The sequence below is a fragment of the Ipomoea triloba genome, chromosome 1, assembly GCF_003576645.1.
Source record: "Ipomoea triloba cultivar NCNSP0323 chromosome 1, ASM357664v1".
In the NCBI taxonomy this organism is placed as follows: domain Eukaryota; kingdom Viridiplantae; phylum Streptophyta; class Magnoliopsida; order Solanales; family Convolvulaceae; genus Ipomoea; species Ipomoea triloba.
This window is the reverse complement of record NC_044916.1, coordinates 25,397,502-25,418,205: the sequence shown is the minus strand read 5'-3', so window position 1 is coordinate 25,418,205 and position 20,704 is coordinate 25,397,502. Positions and strand designations below refer to the sequence as shown.

Genomic DNA, 20,704 nt, shown 5'->3' with positions numbered 1-20,704 from the left:
AAAAAAAAAAAAAAAAAACTTTCATGTGAAACCCCAATGGGTCGCCCATATGTATGTGTTGTGATTTTTTGTGTTTTGCGTTACGAAATTATGTACCTTAAGAGTATAACTCTATATCTGGAACAAATTAGTAATGGTGTCTTGTGTTACAAATTTATGTGTCTTCTATTTTGAATTTCTGTGTCTATGAACACAATTATGCACCTAAATTAGATTTGAAAAATAATTTAATATATAACATATGTATGTGTCTTATGTTATGATTTTTTGTGTTTTGTGTTATGAATTATGTACCTTACGAGTATGAATTTTGTACCTTGATATTTCAATCTAGGGTCGTCCATAATGGCATAATGTTTTGTGTCTTGTGCTGTGAGTTTTTGTGTTTTGTGTTATGAAATTTTATACCTTACGAGTATGAATTCTGTACCTCGTCGTTTCAATTCATGGTCCATAATAATGCTATGTGGACCCTGATCCATGATATAGATTGTCAATTAAAGGTGTGTTTGGAAAGCAGAAAAATGACTTCTGGAAAATATTTTTCGGAAAATGAGTCATTTTTCGGAAAATCAATTCATTTTATATGTTTGGATGTATTCTGGAAAACTGTATTTGTGTGTTTGATTCGTTTTCTGGAAAAGGGGTAGAATTGTATAATTATATATTTTTATTATTTTATTTAAAATATTAAAATTTTTATAATAATATAAAAAAATATTTTTAGGTAATAAAATTAAAATAAAAAAAATCTTTCCCCCCCTCTGGTTTCCGGCGAAAACCAGATCAGATTTGGTTTCCGCTGGAAACCAGCTGCTCTGGTTTCCTCTCCGGGAACCAGAGTAGTGCTTTGGCTTCCCGGTCTCTGGTTTCCGCAGCGGAAAGTTCTCTGGTTTCCGACGCCGGAAACCATAGCCTGTGACGATGCACAGTTTCATTTTCCGTCAATTTGGGCTCATTTCCTCAGTCAATGGAAAATGATTTCCGTTGACTGGATTTTCCAAGTGCAGCCAAACATGGAAAACCCGGAAAATGATTTCCAGAAATCATTTTCCAGGTTTCCAAACACAGCTTAAGTTCAATGTTTGTATCATAGACCAGAGTCCGTATATCGAGATGAATCATTAATATATGTTCAGTTCTAATATATTGCAGATTCACTTTTAATGTACTATAAGTTTGCCAAAGGCCTTGTGGTCTAGTGGCACCCGGTTGCTCGAGCTTCAGTGGAGGCGATATTGGCTCTTTGTGCTTCATTTGGTTAAGAAAGTAGCAATGAACAGATACTATATTGTAACATAGTCAATAGTACTCAAAAAAAATTGTACTATAAGTTTATTTTGACTTGCAAAAGAGTTAATTATATTTTTTGTCCTAAATTTATAGGTGATAGTTCACTTTTAGTCATTTTTTATTATAACATCCACATTTGATCTTAGTATTATTGTGATATGATCATTTTTTATCTTCTATCAACAAAATAATTTTAATGTCATTAAATACAAAGCTATTTCGATATTTAATTACGGACTTTTTCATAAAAATATAATAGGGTCAATTCACTTTGTATAAAAATGATTGAAATGCCTTTGTATTTAACGATATTTCAACGATTTTGTTGGCGAATAGCAAAAATGGTCATGCTACAATAGTACTAAGGCCAAATATAAATATTCTAATAAAAAAAAAGTTAAAAGTGTATTGCCACCTATGAAATTAACTCTAAAGATGAATTTGTATTAAGGTTCGGGACTTTGGGTACACAATATAATTTGCCAATTAAGTTGAGCTTTCGCTTCTTTCCAAAAAAAAATAAAAAATAAAAATAGTTGAGCTTTCGCTTTGGGCCTTAGAAGGTTCTAGGGAATCCAGCCCAATTAAACTTTGTAATATGGGCCCACCCACTAGAAGGACCCATAACAGTAATGCATATTATTCTATGGACTGGTCCACCTTACTATGTTTACAATTTAAAAATTTTATATTTACAATTTTAGAATTTTAGAATTTTATAATTTCAATATACAAAATTAAATTACTCAATATTCATAATTTTTTAACTCTATATTTACAATTTTGTTATATAAATTCAAAAATTGTGTTATACTTGAATATAGGGTTCTAAAATTGTGAACATATAGTTCTAAAATTGACAAATTGTGAATATAGAATTTTGTAATTGTGAATATAGAGTTCAAAAATAATAAACATAGGGTAAAAAATTGTGAACATAGAGTTCTAAAATTGTGAACATAAATCTGAGTCCACCTTGCTCAGGTCCATGGCATGACTACCGTACCAGTAATGGAACCTAATACAATTAATTTACACTTGCTTGCACACTTTTCAGTCAACATAACAAGCCCTTATTGCTCTGTGATAGATAGTCACAAATCGATTAAATTGAACTAATGTTGAGTCACTTATGTCCCCCCTACCCCCCACACAAAAAAAAAAAAAAAAGAAAGTTAAAGTCTAAGTCCAAAATTTTCTAGATTGGACCCAAGCTTGGAGCTTGGTTTTCGTACAAAGGACCGGTCCCGGTCCTCTATAGACTATAGACTATAGAGGAGGTCCAAAGTCTTGCTATCTCTATTCTCTAGTAAGCAATTCATTTTTATTTGAGAGTATATTTGAAGAGATAATTAGTACTTTCCTTTGTAAATTTAGTGTGATTATTACAAGAAGGATCGTGCTATTTAGATCAACAATTTTTACGTGGTAATATAAATACATTTATTTTTTAAACGCACGATAGAGTTCACCAATTCATATAACTAATGAAAAAAATAGAATTTTATTATCATATTTAATGATAAAACAATTTGGTAAAAAATATTATCCTTACCAGAAAATGTTTACAATTATTCAATAAATTTTGTATGTGTGTGTATATATAAGACTGATCATATGAGAATAATCTCAGGAGAAATTATTCAATTTCAGTCGTATATATGAGAAAATTGCATGGCTATGATGAAATTAAAAAAAAATAAATTATATATATATTTTTAGAGTATTTATTTTTGGGGCATGATTGATGAGATAAAAGGAAAAGGAAATTTTTTAGTCATTACTCATTCTCTAACAGACTAACACTAATGTTTAATTCTCGCAATTTTATAAAAAAGTGTGAATTATTATCATTTCATTACGTAATAATAAATGTGGAGTATATTTGCTGAGAGAGATTCACAAAATTTTTTACAGTTTTGTGAAATTAAAAGCAAAATTCATTATTCGTTGTGCGTTTGGCTCGACAATGAGCTCTTGAGATTTCGCTTTCTTTTCTTTCTTCTATATGTCTCAACCCACCCCCAACCCCAACAAGCGCTCATCTCCCTACTCCTCCTCCTCCTGCTCCGCCACCGCCGGCGACGGCGCGTCACCGCTCCACCGCCCTCCGCCGATGAAGAAGGCCAAGTCGCAGGCCGTCGCCTGCTCTCTCGACACTAACAAGAACGGCCACCAGCACGTCCACTTCTTCCCCGACGTCGATGACGACCCCTCCGCCGCTAACATGGACGATCTGGACGCCGCCGGCGCGTCCGCTACACGCGCCGCCACTGCCAATTTGTCTCGCAAGAAGGCCACTCCTCCCCAGCCCGCCAAGAAGCTAGTCATTAAGCTCGTCAAAGGTTTTTTTTTTTTTTTTGGCCTTTACGTGTCTCACTATCTCCGGCAACTGTAAACTTCAATTCTGGTTTTTGGCGCTTTTTTGGTAGTTTGCTGTTACCGAGTATTTATTTAATCGCTTTGCCTGCTATGCCGTTAGGGATATTAGGGTTCTGAGAGTGTTATTGGATACTATGGAATTGGATTGGATTAGGTTTAAGCTGTAAATTCCAGCTACAAATCTAGAAAATTCTGGATTAATTTTGATATCTGAGCTGTATGAGTGTTATTAGAAGTGCATTAGTATGAGATTCTTCATTTCTCAGAGTAAAACAATCTGAAAATGAGGTATCTAAGCAGAACTAGATGCTGAACAGAATTTTTTTGGGGTTAGATTTCACGTCCTATATTTGATTATTGGCAATTAAATGTGCAGCTTATGTATTTGTTATAGATTAACTCGGATAAGCTATATCATAAATGCATAATAGGCATAAGGGACATGTGATCCATTTTGGGGTTTCTTTTTCTGCTTTTAGCAAGTATACCCAGCTAACCATGTTTGCCTTTTTGATTAGTTTTACTAATTAAAAAAATAATGTTAAGCTGGATATTATGCAATTGACCATTTAATGCTAAATAATTTTGTCATTCAAACCTACATTGGAATTCTTTAGTTTCCTTGGTGATTATGTTTTCAGTTTTCTTGGTAGTGTGATCAAAGCCCCAACCAAGATGGAAACCTTTGACAGGCTCATAATTATTGCTCCATATTATTATTCTTGCCACTTCTGAATATTTGATCAATGAATATTTTCTGGGCATTCACTTGATATGTGTAGTTGCTAGCTCATAGGATTCTGGATGTCTTCTTGAGACTATAATGTGTACTGCAGTTTGCAAATTTTTGCCATTTCCAAATATTTGGTTTGCCTCTCTCAGGCTAAGGATGATATAGATTGAAAGGTGAATAGGTTATGGATGTGTAAATACCATTGCAGTTGTGACTGATTATGGGGTGCCATTTTGTGTGATGTCTTGGGCTGAATTTGGTCTTAATTATAAGTACACATTTAGAATTTACTATTTTGATGCTGAAGAATTTTCTTATTGGATCCAATCTTAATATGTTACCTGACAAATAAAACAAAAAATATCCATTCTTAATGCATTGCCCAAAAGTAATCCAACCTGGTCCTTGTCTAGCAACCAAAATTGATTTCAGTCGCAGCAGTTTTTGTTAAGTCACTTTAAACTTGAATAATTGTTTTCTCTCTGGGAAACTAAGGCTAATTGGATTTCTAATTAAATTCCAGCTATGAAAGACGGGACCTAAGACTATTGTGATGCAGAAAATCAGCAACATTCCTAGTTTGGTGGCTGAAAATAAAATTGCAACGGTAGGAATAGGAGGATGTAATAATTTCCAACTAATAGTCTTGAGTAGCATTGATGCTTGGTTTTTCCAAGTGCACACTGTCATTGGTTCAAATTGTAAAATAAAATTTGTATGTGGTGGCAGGGTTCTAGTAAGCAAATTGGTGTGTAACTTTCTGAGATTTTGAAGTAACACTATAGCAGGGTCTTTGACATCTAACAATCCCTTTTATGATCAACTTGACATTTTAATTATGGAGTTGTTTTAGCAATACATTCACCTTGGTTTGTTTGCATAGTTCACTGAGAATAAAACTTCTCCTTATAGAGGCTTCTTGATGTGGGGCTTTGATATAGTGCCTTTAGACTGTAAGTTGTGGGGATAATGCTTACACAATGTGAATATAGATAAAAGTTGGGAAGTTTATGCTTCAGAGCCCTTGAAATTCTTTTCTGGCATGATTTCCTTACTGTTTGTAAGAGTGTTAATAGTGGAATTCTAATGTTGAGGTTCATGCATACATTAGATTACAAAATATTCATGATGATAAATTCTTTTGGAAACCTAGAAAATGACTTCCGGAAGTCATTTTCCGGATTTTCTAGTGTTTGGGTATTCAAGGAAAATGAAGTCAAAGGAAAATATTCATTATGGTCAATGGAAAATAAGCCCAATTTGGTGAAAAACGTCTTCCTATTTTTTTAGTCGGAAGACATTTTCCGGATTCTTTATTTTCCCATCTCTCTCTTCACTCTCTTCTTTTTTTAAGTTAATTTCTGGATTATTATTATTACCACCACCACCACCACCACCAATACCACACCACCAACAACACTACCACTACCACACCCACACCATCACTACCACACCATCGCCAACGGCAACACCAACAAGGCAACAACTACCACCACCACACCATCACCAACACCACTACCACTACCACACAGCCACTGCCACTGCTACCAACAACTACCACCACCGCCACCACTGCCACCACCTACACCAATACTAACTACCACCAACACCACCATCACCACATATTATTATTATTATTATTATTATTATTATTATTATTATTATTATTATTATTATATGTTCACTTTCAAGAAAATGAACCAAACAAGAAAAGTGCAATTTCCTAACTTTAAGCCAAACAGAAAAAGATAGTTTTTAGACATTCAGCCAAACACCAGAAAATTAAAATATTTTCCGGAAAATGAGTCATTTTCTGGAAATCATTTTCCGGAAAATATTTTCAAGATTTCCAAACGGACCCTTTGTTTTGAATATTTCCTGAAAAAAAATTATTTAGTGAATTCATATTTCCAATGGTTAAGATGGTAGCCAAGTTTCTTTTACTACTTCCTTCCAGTAAAGTTAGATTTTTGAAACACTATTATATTTGGCATTGTTTTAGGAATATAAACTCCAATATGATTAGTTTATCTCAGTGATATTAGGAAAGTTTTGCAAAGTGTATTTTAATCTGATTGGATATATTTATAATGATGTCAGATGAGCTTAACTTTCATTTTCTTTTTCATTTCTCTCTGAAGCAAAACCAACTCTGCCCACAAATTTTGAAGAAAACACCTGGGCAACTCTTAAGTCTGCCATTAACGCAATATTCTTGAAACAGCCTGATCCATGTGATCTAGAAAAACTCTACCAGGTATTTATTTCCTTATAAATTAATTTTGATACTATAGTTATTGAACATCTTTTGACCAGATTTCTTGTCAGTAGGCTGTTAATGACCTTTGTCTGCACAAGATGGGTGGAAGTCTCTACCAACGGATTGAAAAAGAGTGTGAAACACACATAGCTATGGCATTGCAATCTTTGGTTGGCCAAAGTGAAGATTTGGTGGTTTTCTTATCACTTGTTGAGAAATGCTGGCAGGACTTTTGTGATCAGATATTGACGATCCGTGGTATAGCTTTGTATCTTGACAGAACCTATGTGAAACAAACCCCAAATGTGCGCTCATTGTGGGACATGGGCTTGCAGCTTTTCCGCAAACATCTTTCTCTTGCTTCAGAAGTTGAACACAAAACTGTCTTTGGTCTTTTGCAGATGATTGAAAGTGAGAGGTAGGTTTCATTCTTTTGCTCCAATGCTAATACTAGAATGTTAATATCGAATGTCTGAATTGAGAAGGCTTGACTCTTTAATCTGAGCAAGAATGCTTAGAGCATAACACAGATATTACAGGGAGGAAAATTTGAAAATATAAAATAAGAAGTTCCATTTAAAGAAAGAACAGGGAATCATTTAAGACTGGTTAGGGAACCATGACTCAGTTGCTACAGGGGCAGTCCTCTTTAATCTATTCCTTTTAGTATTTGCCGATTGGTTTTCTTTTTCCAGATTAGGTGAAGCAGTTGATAGAACTCTCCTTAATCATCTTTTGAAGATGTTTACCGCCTTAGGAATTTACCCTGAAAGCTTTGAGAAGCCATTTCTGGAACGCACTTCTGAATTTTATGCTGCTGAAGGTGTCAAGTACATGCAACATGCTGATGTTCCAGATTACCTGAAGCATGTAGAGGTATGGTTTCATCGTTGTTCCTTGCTCTGCTTTGAGTTACCATGTAAAGTAACAGCTCAATTCTGAATGTAATACCTTCTTGATTGAATTTTTTTTTTTTTTTTTTAATCTTGCAGGTAAGATTGCATGAAGAGCAGGAAAGAAGTTTGCTCTACCTGGATGCAAGTACAAGAAAGCCACTGATAGCAACTGCAGAAATGCAATTACTTGAACGCCATATCTCTGCAATTCTTGATAAGGTGTGTCTTTCATAAATTAACTATTGAAATCACTGTGTTCACTCATTTGCTGGTGCAAGCTGTCTATTTATTAATCATAGTTTTTTAACCATCTATTCAGGGTTTCAAAACACTAATGGATGGAAATCGTACTGAGGATATCCAAAGGATGTACATGCTTTTCTCTAGGGTTAACTCCCTCGAATCTTTAAGGCAAGCCCTGAACTTGTACATCCGAAGAACTGGACAGGGCATTGTCATGGATGAGGAAAAAGACAAAGACATGGTATCCAACCTATTAGAATTTAAGGCATCCCTAGATAAAATATGGGAAGAAAGCTTCACTAAAAATGAAGCATTTAGTAATACCATCAAGGATGCATTTGAGCACCTCATAAACCTCCGCCAGGTATAAATTTTCAACATTGAAGTTCTATTTGATTGTGCTGTGCTATTTTATGATATTCTAGGAATTGTTTAAGGACAAAGAAAACCTTGTTTTTACATTTTCTGTCAATCTGTAACAACTCTCATTTACCCAGGTCTGACTGGCTTAAGTGCTTAACTGAAAAAAACTTATACAAGTTGTTGATAAGATGCAGTAATTGAATTTTTTTGCTGCTTTGGTATTTCTGTTGCTACCTAACTGAGATATCTATACTGTGGAATGGTGTATTTGAAAGGAGAGCTCTTATCCTTAACATGCAATGCTCTGGTTGACCTTCTAGCCCCAAGCTTGCGCTTGTAATTTTTCTGAGTTTGGAGCTGCAGGACTGAAAAATCACGGAGCTGAACTTATTTTGGGCTCCACTATTAAGAAAACTACCAATAATAATAATAAATAAGTAAATAAATCAGAGGTATTAAGATTTGACCACATATGATGAATTTAAAATGTTCTTCAACAAAATTTGTTTAGAATAATAAACTTTGACAGGAAAGTGTTGAACAATCAGTTATGAATTTATGACAATTAACAAGTTGACATTGTTTCATACATGGTGGTGAATAGATAGAAACTGCTAAAAGGGTCAGAGGGGAAAAAATCTGATTATCATCATTATTTAATATAAATTAGTTTTAGCACTAATATGAGTAACCTTCTTGAATAGAATCGCCCTGCGGAGCTGATTGCTAAGTTTCTGGATGAAAAACTCCGTGCTGGGAATAAGGGTACATCGGAAGAGGAGTTGGAGGGTACACTTGACAAAGCCTTGGTTTTATTTCGTTTTATACAGGTAAGACCGTATGAGAAAACACTCGTACAAAGAGCCGTATTAGGCTTATCTATCATATTCCTCATGGTATTTTAGTGCATGTTGGGATGTAGTTCCATCACCATTAAGCTGATATATGTTATTTATTTCTCTTGTAGGGTAAAGATGTTTTTGAAGCATTCTACAAGAAAGATCTTGCAAAAAGGTTATTGTTGGGGAAAAGTGCTTCAATTGATGCAGAGAAGTCCATGATTTCTAAGGTAAGGTTTTCAATAATTGATTTTCATTATTTGTTCTTTGAATTTGTTACCTTACCAACATTTTTCAAATTACTGTCACAGTTAAAGACGGAGTGTGGTAGCCAGTTTACCAATAAACTTGAAGGGATGTTCAAGGTACGTGTAGGATTATGCTGGTGGACAGCTGTTGACATATAGATATCTAAGTATCAAACACATTGCTCTTGTTTTTTGTTTTCCCAATGGACAAACTTATAAGAGTAATTATAGCTTGTAAATTCTGATCCTCTGTTCACTTAACCAGTACCACTGTCCATTGCCATTAGTTATGGATGGTATAATAAACATGTGGCTGGAGGGGCATGTATTGTTTTCTATAGAGGCTGGCAGTATTTGTATTGCACCTGTTTGGAATTAGGCAATTTATCTTCTGATACTAGAAATAACTTCACTGGTGTGTGTGTGTTTTTTTTCCTGAATCTTTATGAGCTTAGATTATGAATTTAATACTATGTAATTGTCCAGGATATTGAACTATCAAAAGAAATAAATGAATCCTTTAAGCAATCATCCCAAGCCAGGACAAAACTCCCTATGGGAATCGAGATGAGTGTGCATGTACTAACCACTGGGTAAGCTATTAATGCTTCTAGTTATTTGATTATCTGGGTAAAAGGTCCGAATTTTCATTTACTCCTTTCAGATTATTGGTTCCCTTCTTTTAGCATCTATCTGGAAGTGAAGTTAATGTATGTTAATTTTGCTGCAGGTACTGGCCTACATATCCACCCATGGATGTTCGGCTTCCCCACGAACTCAATGTGTATCAGGTTTGGCATGAACTTATCTAGCTGCAGATTCTGTTCAAGAAATGCACTACCTTAATATTTTGTTCTGTGGGACAGGATATTTTCAAGGAGTTTTACCTAAGCAAATACAGTGGGAGGCGCTTGATGTGGCAAAATTCATTGGGTCATTGTGTCCTGAAAGCAGAATTTCCAAAAGGCAAGAAGGAGCTGGCTGTTTCCTTCTTTCAGGTACGTCTCACTTTAATCCCCTTTTCCTTTTTAGAGTTCTTTACCTTTTATCTGTTTTGCCTTGTACTTGTGAATATACATTTTTACTGCTTGGTGGACTTTCTTCTGTTCTTTTCTCCAGACCGTTGTTCTGATGCTTTTCAATGAAGCGGAAAGTTTCAGCTTTCAAGATATCAAAGAAGCAATTGGTATTGAGGATAAAGAACTAAGGAGGACTTTACAATCCCTTGCATGTGGAAAAGTGCGGGTCCTTCAGAAGGTATATGGTTATTGCTGGATGGAGAATTTTGGATTATATTGAAGATGATATGGAGCAATGTATTTTTCCCTCTTTAGCTTCTCTGGTGGAAGAACTAATTAAATTATACTTTTCAGATACCAAAAGGAAGAGATGTGGAGGATGATGATACCTTTGTGTTCAATGATCAGTTCACTGCTCCACTTTATCGAATTAAGGTAAGTTTATTTATTTATTGAATCTCCTATCTGCTGTCTTTGATTTATTACGTTTTGTATTTTCTTAAAGTTTAATTTTGTTTCAACTTTCAATTCATGATTCTGACTTTCAATCGAGAGATAAAAAGAGAGCATCAAATGTTGACGAGATGTAAATAAAAACTGGTGTATAATTGGTGTTCACAGGTAAATGCCATCCAGATGAAAGAAACAGTTGAGGAGAACACGAGCACCACAGAAAGAGTATTCCAGGACCGGCAGTACCAGGTTTTCTTACATACCCCTCTTGTACTATAAATTATATTTTAAATGCCCCTTACCTGCCAAAATCCCCCAACAAACAAACACACGCACAAACATGATTTAAAAAAAAAAAACCATGGGAAATGAATATCGGGAGTCATAAAGATTGATTTGATCAGCAATCAGAAAAGTGTTCTTATGCATGCAAAGTTGCAATCATCAGTGATAATTGTTCTCATCAACAGCAGCATATGATTTAGTGATTTACTATTATTTTTTTTTGAAATTTTAGAGTTACAATTCAATTATTTTCCAATTACTCCTGCAGGTTGATGCTGCAATTGTTAGGATAATGAAAACCAGAAAAGTCCTAAGCCACACTCTCTTGATAGCTGAACTCTTTCAGCAGGTGAGGGAATTGTTTCACTTTTCTCATCATACTAGTGGTTAACTGCGTATACGGTCCGTAATTGTGATGACAGAAGAGATACTCAACCTATACATACATACATATGCACCCCTAACAACAATGAATGATTAGCGTTGTTGAGAGTGTACAAAATACTAAGGTGTGCTGAAAATGAATTGTCTAGATGCAACACTATAGTCGGAAGGGGAAATACATGCTACTCTCCTCGCTTAACATTCTTTTTAAAATTCAATTAACAAATCTGAAATAAAGTTAGAAGGGGAAAAAACGTATTACTCTCCTCACATAACGCCCATCTAATACGATTCAATTTACAAAAATTTGAAGCGTTTGTTGAGATTCAGCACTACACTTAAAGCCACTGTTGTACGAGATTGGAACTGACTGTGTTTTATTTTGGCGACAGCTAAAATTTCCAATAAAGCCGGCTGACTTGAAGAAGAGGATCGAAAGCTTGATAGACAGGGAGTACCTGGAGCGGGACAAAAGTAATCCTCAGATATACAATTACCTTGCCTAGACTAGACTAGGCTTTTCTTAAGAGATTTTTCTTTTCCAGAATGCATTTGGAAATGCTGAGAGGTGGGCTAGCATTCCCACTCAAATGGTGTACAGTTACTTGTTTTAGTCCTTGTTTTAATGAGCTGACAACTGTGTAAAAATCACATTTGTGATTATTAAGTTTCAGTGTTACACCAATCACCATATTGTGTTTGTTTTGAGATGAGAAACAAAAGCCTCAGAAATGCCCTACTACTTCTTACTTGGGATGTTGGGATTCTTAGGTTAATATGCATGATGTTCTAGCCACTTGAGGTTGCTCATATTCTTTTTAGGTTTAAACTCAAAGCTTATCAAGTATTTTTGGCATTGTTAAGGCGTCGCCTAGGCGTTCGGTTGGTGGAGACCGGTCGCTTAATGAGCTCTCCTCGCATTTTAAAAAATTCTATTAATACAGAGTTTGAGACGCTGACCCTCCCCCCTCTTAACCTCGCTTTCGTAGTTATTTACTTTGTTTTTTGATAGTTTATGATTGAGAATGAAAATAACCTCAATTATGATCGATCAATTATCCTAAAACGAAGGCTAAATCTAAAGACCTAGCCTTGAAAGTTGGCCTTAACAACAATGATTTTGGGGTTGGGAGGGGGGAGGGGTGGGGTGGTTATTGTGACTAGAGGGATATGAATGAATATAGTGTATTGTTATTCAATCAGTGTAAAAATGCAATTAATATGATCAGAATAAACTTGCGGTTAAAAAAAAAAAAGAGAAATGTAATGCATTTAGTTACATGTTACATATCACTAAGCAAAAAATATCTTTTAACTATAACAATATTGTTCCTAGTTGGAATGGAACCTTCTTTCTTGAGTGCATCTAATAAAGAATGGAACATGAAAAACTAAAGAGTTAGAAAAAGATAAACAAGAGAATTGAATTTAACACAATTAATAATTTTTATTTGAAAATTCAAAATGAAAATCTTTTCACTATTTTCTATTCCAATATTACATTATAGGAGTAGTATCTATCTATCTATATATATATATATATTAGAAACTCAAGTAAAGGAGAATCCAAAATCCAAAATACTATTTATTATTAACTATAAATACATGAGAACATAAAGATGATAAATTATAAAACCTTGGTGAAGATGCACACACTATCATAACTATCCTTCCAACACTCTCTATATTGCTCCACACTCCCACCATTCCTGTCCACGATCTATCACCCAGAAACCAGCACGGGACACTATCACCCAGGAACCAGTAAAGCTGCCCGTGCGGGCAGGCCCACTTCCACCGTTCCGAATAGCAGAAGCATCCTGTTTGAAATCAGAGAGGCCAAGGAAATCTAAGCAAACAGCACCTGTGCACTTGATGGCATCAAATGACACAGAGATTGGGGAGCATCCACCACTTGCCATTCAACACAAAAGCCTTTCCGGGGCGATTCTTCGCCTCCTCGTTGCTGTCTCGTGATGAGGCCGACTGCGACGTGAAGGTTTCGACCAATGACGATGATCTTGTTGCTGCAGCAGTTGACGCAGAAAGGCTTGCATATCTGCTGTGGCAAAGGCGGGCCGTTAACTTTGTTCCACGTATCCGTTTCTTTGTCGTACACCTTGACTGTTGTCCTTTCGTGTTCCGGGACAACAAATAAGTTCTCATCAATCACGACGCTAGAGCCAGTCCAGCCTTCTCGGAGTCCCGAGGCCATACTCTCCCAGCTATCAGTTCTGGGGTCGTATACTTGACCCCTTGGCCCGACGTAGAAGGGCCAAAACCAGCCTTCTGTCACGAGAAGCTTCCCATCGAGAACCGCTGCATCATAGGAAGCCATGTTCGTTTTCATGTTTGCAATAGGCCTCCAAGTCCCATTGTTAGGGTCCAACACTTCAGCAGACCCGAGCTCAAAAAGATCAGTGCTGTTCCCCCCAGCAACATAAACCATCCCATTAATAAGTCCACTCGCAAAAAACGACCTCGGGGTAATCATACTTTTCATCACGGTCCAACGATTACTCTGCACTTCATACTTCAGCACCAAATTAAGCGGGCAGTCCACATCTGCAACAGACCCGCCACAAACGAACATAACGCCCTTGTGGGGCACCGCAATGCACCTGAATCCATGGGGGCACACCTTGACCGTGCAAGGCATGGCGGGAATCGCGTGCCAAGACAAGTTCACAAGATCAAACACCTTCCATTCGATCTTCCCAGTACATTTGTCAAACGCAAACACAAACACCCACGGATCATGAAACGAGAGCTCCTTCCTCCGGGAAAAGAACCTCTCTTTATTCCCGAAAAGCAAGTACCAGCGCTTACACACAGCCCTGCAGGCCTCGTGGCTCTCAACCGGGGCTCGGAGCAGGCAATTGAGCGCAACATCATCGGGGAGCCCCGGGATTAGAGGCTCCCCTCTCAGAGCCAATTCAGTGTCTAGGGAAGGATCTTGCAAAGAGGAATCCATTGAAGCTATCCTAAACTTTGGGGTCAATGTCATCTCAGAATCCCCTAGCTTATGAACAGGAAATTGTTGGGCTGATATCCTTACCCTCTGCATCATTAACCTTCACACAAATGACAAAACCACACCATAAGCCATTGTTTCAACCTGGAGATTTGCCATATACACATCTCCTAATCTCTAATATCTATGAATGGAAAGATTGAAATTTGAAACCCCCCAAACCAAAAATCAAAACTCAAATCCACTTTCAATCATTCCATAAACCCCAAAGGAAAATCACAGACACACAATTCATGTTCTTTCTACCCCAAAAAGACCAAACCCCAGATAGCCACTTCAATATCCAAAACTCAAGAAATCACCACAAAGTGCAATCTTTTGATCAAATAAATACATACAAGAAAACCATTTAACTGGAATTCACATCATATCATATTCTCTAACACAAAAACCCAGTACTGTATTTTAAAGATTCAAGACAGACATCAAAATCTTTACAGCATACACAACAACAGATATAGTTAAAATCTTGGGAAAAAAAAGGGCAATAAATGAAAAAAAAAAAAGAAAAAGAAAAGAAACTTACAGATTAAATAATGGAGGCAGTCGAATTAGAAGAAGAAGAAGACTGTTGTGGCTGTATTCATATGGGGTGATGATGAAAAAGAAAGAATTTTTATTTATTGTTTTCTTTTTTCTCTTTACATGATTTCAGCTTCAACAGATTTCAGCCTCAGAAGTGTATGTGGCAAACATGGTTCATGTTTCAAGGGAAAATATGACCACTTCTCTTTCTCTCTCTCTCTCTCTCTCTCTCTGTCTCTCTCTCTATATATTAGTCACGCTCCATTGCAGAGCGTCTTATATACTTGGGTTTCTGATTTTGGGTAGAAGAGCGTAGTATCTACGGACTACGGAATACTTCACACCCAAGTCTTGCTGGCACTGATAAACACACAACACCATTAAATACTATACTTTGTATTATTAATTCTTGCTTATCTTTTAGTATAAAAAGATTTTCTTTTTAAAGAAAAAATGATATTTTCCCCATTATATTTTGCAAATGATTATTTTTTTTTGAAAACATATTTTGCAAATGATTTATTTAATACACATTTGATATTTCATTATTAGATTTTTTTTTCAACTACTCAAATCCCAATGTCATTCGGACCTGTCTGCTGTGGTTTCTCAATTATGAGCTATAAATAAATAAATATATTGGTTGATTTTTGAAACTCGGAAGTTGAGAAACCCTAAAAAGCAACTTAGCTATTAAGTGTTGTAATGGGAATCCTCTTCATTTACGACACGTCCGTCACATCTTCTGGAATAAGTATATTGGCTGATTTTTTTTTAAGGGTAAATTGAGAAATGCATCAATGAACAATCAAAAGATTACAAATAAAATTTGATATCTTGATATATTTAATTTTTTTATAAATTATTATTATTATTATCATTTCTTTAAAATGCTTATCCATATTTAATTTAAAGGATAGAAAAGTTAAATTTAGAAATGTCCTTGAAAAATTATCTATAATTTAATTCTCATTTATTTTATGGATCGGAGTATACTTTGCTAATAAAATAGAATCAATCAAGATAAGATTGGTAGGTAAGTTATTCAATGATTTTTTATGCAAATTGTTGATATTACTTGTATTTATAATTTATTTTGTTTCCATGTATGAGTATTTTATGTAATTATCCACATAATTTTATATTAATTTATTATTATTTATTGGTTTATTTTAACTGTTCATATCTAATTATTTGAAATTATTAACACAGTCTACTAATTATTTAGACATTCTTTTTCATGCAAATAAAAAAATCGAATAATATCTGCATAATTAGTTGATTAATAACTTATCACTTATTAGGTCCATTTCAATTGTTATTTGTTGTAAATTGATCTTGTTTAAACCCCAACTTAGTAAGCCTTTACCACTAAGCATATAATTAGTACAATTTTAATAAGCATATAAAATTATTAAATGAAAAACTATTGAAATTCTTCATAATTATATAAATTTAAACCCCAAACTTAGTAAGTCTTTTCTGTTCTTGACACGAAGACTAGTAGAATAGGTAAATCGCATAATGTACCTCAACTGGCCTATATAGGCCCTCAAATTCTTAATAATTATATATAGTTTATATTAGTTGTTTTTTCTTTCCTTTATTACTATATATATAGTAAAATATTAAGATGTCAATATTATAGCGTTCTCAACACATAAAATGCTAATTATAATATATTGTGCATTATGTTTAATGTATGTAAATATGAATTTTTTTCCGTAGTACCTTTTTTGGATGTAGCTCAGGATTTCTACCATCAGACAGAATGATTAATCATCTCGCTGAATTGTAGACATCTCTAAGGATGAAACACTTGACATTCCCCTAGTACCGTTAGTAAACTATAAAATGGAATTTCAAAATGACTTTGACAAAAGTGTTTTAAGTTGAATATTTGAGTAGAAAGAATTCTAGTTAGAGCCTAAAGTCTTTAAATGTAACATTTGATTTGAGAATACTAACTAAGCATTTATTGTTTGTTATATATATAATTTAATTTGGTTTTACTATAACATCATGAGTGGTGACTTTAAAGTCACAAATTTTGACTTTAATACTATGAATTTGGACTTGATAATTACTTCTAAACCTTTACAAGACCTGTTGTAATAACCTGGAAGGAATAGAAATCAAATTAAAACGCCATAAGTAATAGAGCAGTGTTAAGTAATGGAATTCACCGAATTTTTTAAAATCTTGGATTTTAATAAGAAGAAAGAGTGACCTAGGATTCCTTACATTTAATACATCATTCAATCATTAATTCCATTTAAAATGAGTTGGTGGGGTATTCATAAATCTACTAAATTACAAGTCTTAATTACATAATACAAAATACAAATCAATAAAGTATGAAAACTTAATATCTTTTTAGTAGAAAACAAAATAAAGGTTACGTACTTACGTTGTAAAATATATGACGAGAAAAGACAAGAAAAAACAAATTAGAAAATTATCTTATTGAGACGAGCACGGGTGATGAGTTTTAGCCAAACTCACCAAAGACCCCAGTTTTGCTTGGCAATGTATTGCCAAGCTTAGCCACAAGGTTGCTAAGCCTTGTCAAGGAATACTGTTTTTCAGTAAACTGTTACTCTCAATCATCTAACACAAAGCCATTAGCCTTGTGCTCAAATGGCATGTAGTGACTCTTCTATACTGGAGGTCACGAGATCGAGCCTCAGTGGAGGTGATACTAACTCTTTGTGTTTCTCAACAGGTTGAGAAAGTATGTATGAACAGGTACTATAATGTCATATAGTTAGTGACACTCCCATTGTAAATTCAATTTCATTTCATTACACCATATATAAAAGACTCTCGAAAATAATCATTCTAAATTAAATTAAAAAGTTGATATATCCCAAAACCTCAAAACACCTAAAATACTAAAAACACCAATCAATTAGTTCCAAGAATAGGCATTAGCCAATCCGGTGATGATGTGAGAGATGCCAAACCTAATCAATGGTCATAATCACGGCGGAGCCATTTGATTGACCAGCTTACGTACCAATTTGACCTGTCACCGTCACAACCGGTGGGGCGTGGTCCTCACGCGCCGTAGCTGTGGCTGCGAGAGAGCCACAACTTGAGATTGCATAATTTTTAATTTTATGATTAAAAAAAACAGATAAGGTTAGTACACACACGGTGTTAGAGAGCTGTAATCCGCCGATTTGGACAAAATTAATTAAGAATTCAGAAGCAGCGTATAATGGTATTTTATACGTATATATGTACGGTTCTGTACAAGAACATACAGCTGGATCACAGGTCATTAACAATTGGAAATTCACTATTTCTGGAAAAAATAATTATTTTATTTTATTATTATGATGTCTGTGTACAGTTCACTGTGGATTTTTAGCACTCACATTGGAGAGCTTCATTTAGTTTCAAAGTCAAAGCAAAATCAAATCCTTATTATTATTTATTTTACTAAAATAAGCTCTACCAAACAGAATCATTGTGTAATAACCGATAAATATACAGGAGAGGACAAGCAAAATCAAATCGAAATTAAATTAGGCATTTTTTATTTTGCTTTGAATTGATATAAAAATAATTTGATTTTTTAAAATCGTCGATTATTATCATGTTTTTTTTTTATTAGATACAACCTTGCATATTATGCCTGGTTGCATTGGCTATTAAGGAGACAAGTGTTGGCTTGGTGGCTAGTGCAATTCTATAACATGTGTGATTGTATTAGGTACAAATGTGCGATAAAGTATTTTATAGATTAAAAGAAAATAATGTACCTTAAAATGAATAATATTATAAAGGCACTTTAGGCATTTATAACAATATTAGGAATAAAATAAATTTTTATAATTACAATAACAAATCTTTTTTGGTACATCAATATTAAAAAAAAAATAAAATGAGGAACAAACTATCACGTCAAAGTTTTTATTAGTCACGTTAGGACAACTGAAGCATCAATTCAGAGTTGGTCCCCCAAATTGTCTAGGGGCGATCGAGCATGGTTGTCCTCCGCTTTAAGCTCTACATAGATTAACATGGATGTCAGCACATTTATTACCATTCATCTTTAAGAACATGCGAGATTTTTGAGGTCCCCAAGTAGATGAGATCGTATTACAATCAACCAGAAGGAAAGAAGTCCCATAATAAATAAAGAGCAAGAAACAATGCTAAATTGCTAATACAAACTAACCTTAAGAAATTAATGAATTTATTAATTCATATCTTAATTATTAAGGTATGGAAAAAGTGTCAAATAGGCCACTGAACTTGTCGCTTTTGTGCAGTTGGGCCATTGAACTTAAAAAGTGTGCAATTCAACTATTAAACAAGCAAAATTTGTGCAATTAGACCATTTTTACAAAAATTTTCTAGTAAAATCCAATTATATTACTAACATATATGTATTAAGAGTGGCATTTTCTTCTACCATACTAGTTGGAAGTCAATATTGAAATGTTTTTAACTCAAATTGAATTAAAAAAATTTAGAAAAATGTCCTAATTGCACTTATTTTACTTGTTTGATGGTTGAATTGCACACTTTTTAAGTTCAATGGCCTAATTGCACAAAAGCGATAAGTTGAGTGACCTATTTGACACTTTTTCCTTAAGGTTTTGGTGCTATACATATTCTTACTTAAAAACGTGCTAGCAGAGAGCGTTTTACTTGCAACAAATCTCAAATATTTAGTAATTTTTAGTTAAATATAATATTATTTTATGAGTCAACATGTATTGAATTTTACTAAAATGTATTTTTTTTGCCGTTAATAAAAATGTAATACTTTTTCGTAAAAATATAGTATTATTTTATGAGTCAATATGTATTACATTTTTTTTTTGTCATTAATAAAAATATAATACTTTTCTGTAAAAATATAATATTTATTAACTGAAAAAAAATTATTATACATTTGCTAAAAGATATTACTATTTACCATGAGACGGTCTTTCATAGTATCAACTGATATGCCAAGATCTTGTGGTCTAGTAGCACCCAGTTGTACTCTCCTATGAAAGGGAGAGATTTGAGCATCAACTTTTTGTGCTTCAGTAGGTTGAAAAAGTAGTTATGGACAGATACTTTATTGTAATAGAGTCGGTAGTACTCAAAAAAAAAAAAAAAGACTACGTAATTTATGATTTGGTTAATAGTTTGATTTAATTTATATTTTGGTTTGAGAGTCCTATTTATTATGCTCATATATTTTAGTTAATGTTCAAACCGAATTTCAATTTGGCAAATGTCACAAACGTAACTAAAGCTACTATAATATCTCGACTTTTGGTTTGGATAACTGATTCGATTTAAGTCGCTTTCAACTTGTTTACTTAATGTTTAGTAAGTGTTTTTATTTAATTTATTCTTATTTGGTACGTCGAATACAATAATTCAATTATATATATAACAGTTAGTAGATCTCGTTTTGATCATAGAGGAAAGACTATTTTGTTTTTTAATGTTACTTGACTCTATTACATTGTAGTATCTCTTCATCTATATTTTCTATACTAAGTCAACAACGCTTCCATTGAGACTCGATCTCGTGACTTCCATATGAGAGAATCACTACATGTCATCTGAACACAAGGTGCTTGACATAAAGAAAAGATTATAATTTTAAAAAAAATTGAATACAATTATTGAGCATATAATTTAGAAATAATAAATGTGTAGTCCAATTATAATAAGGATTTATGCTATCTAATAAAAAAAATTAGAGATCATAACCATGTGTTATTTTTAAC

The 20,704-nt window shown here is 34.0% G+C and overlaps 2 protein-coding genes across 3 annotated transcripts; one reads left to right on the top strand and one right to left on the bottom strand.

The window, feature by feature from the left end:
- The first annotated feature begins 3,242 nt into the window (after positions 1-3,242).
- Positions 3,243-12,115, top strand: LOC116026602 (cullin-4-like). Of its 2 annotated transcripts, XM_031267929.1 has the most exons (17): positions 3,244-3,638; positions 6,550-6,665; positions 6,740-7,086; positions 7,364-7,544; positions 7,661-7,783; positions 7,884-8,171; positions 8,875-9,000; positions 9,138-9,239; positions 9,321-9,374; positions 9,744-9,850; positions 9,988-10,048; positions 10,124-10,255; positions 10,377-10,514; positions 10,631-10,711; positions 10,898-10,978; positions 11,283-11,363; positions 11,791-12,115. In XM_031267929.1, the coding sequence occupies exons 1-17, from the start codon at positions 3,302-3,304 to the stop codon at positions 11,902-11,904; spliced, it is 2,469 nt and encodes an 822-aa protein (XP_031123789.1). In that variant the 5' UTR covers positions 3,244-3,301; the 3' UTR covers positions 11,905-12,115. The 2 variants fall into 2 exon arrangements, with proteins under 2 accessions (XP_031123798.1, XP_031123789.1); XM_031267938.1 differs by lacking the exon at positions 9,321-9,374 and having other exon boundaries at positions 3,243-3,638.
- An 838-nt stretch (positions 12,116-12,953) lies between these two features.
- Positions 12,954-15,209, bottom strand: LOC116030957 (F-box/kelch-repeat protein At1g30090-like). Its single transcript, XM_031273350.1, has 2 exons — positions 14,959-15,209; positions 12,954-14,472 (listed from the first exon to the last, which is right to left on the bottom strand). The coding sequence occupies exon 2, from the start codon at positions 14,466-14,468 to the stop codon at positions 13,248-13,250; it is 1,221 nt and encodes a 406-aa protein (XP_031129210.1). The 5' UTR covers positions 14,469-14,472; positions 14,959-15,209; the 3' UTR covers positions 12,954-13,247.
- Positions 15,210-20,704: the final 5,495 nt, after the last annotated feature.

What these genes read in the sequence shown, in the direction of transcription:
- LOC116030957 (XM_031273350.1), bottom strand. Translation starts at nt 14,468, where the DNA reads ATGATGCAGAGGGTAAGGATATCAGCCCAACAATTTCCTGTTCATAAG.
- LOC116026602 (XM_031267929.1), top strand. Translation starts at nt 3,302, where the DNA reads ATGTCTCAACCCACCCCCAACCCCAACAAGCGCTCATCTCCCTACTCC. An exon ending in ACCTCATAAACCTCCGCCAG is followed by an intron (nt 8,172 to 8,874) that starts GTATAAATTTTC and finishes CTTCTTGAATAG; the next exon opens with AATCGCCCTGCGGAGCTGAT. An exon ending in AAGTGCGGGTCCTTCAGAAG is followed by an intron (nt 10,515 to 10,630) that starts GTATATGGTTAT and finishes TATACTTTTCAG; the next exon opens with ATACCAAAAGGAAGAGATGT.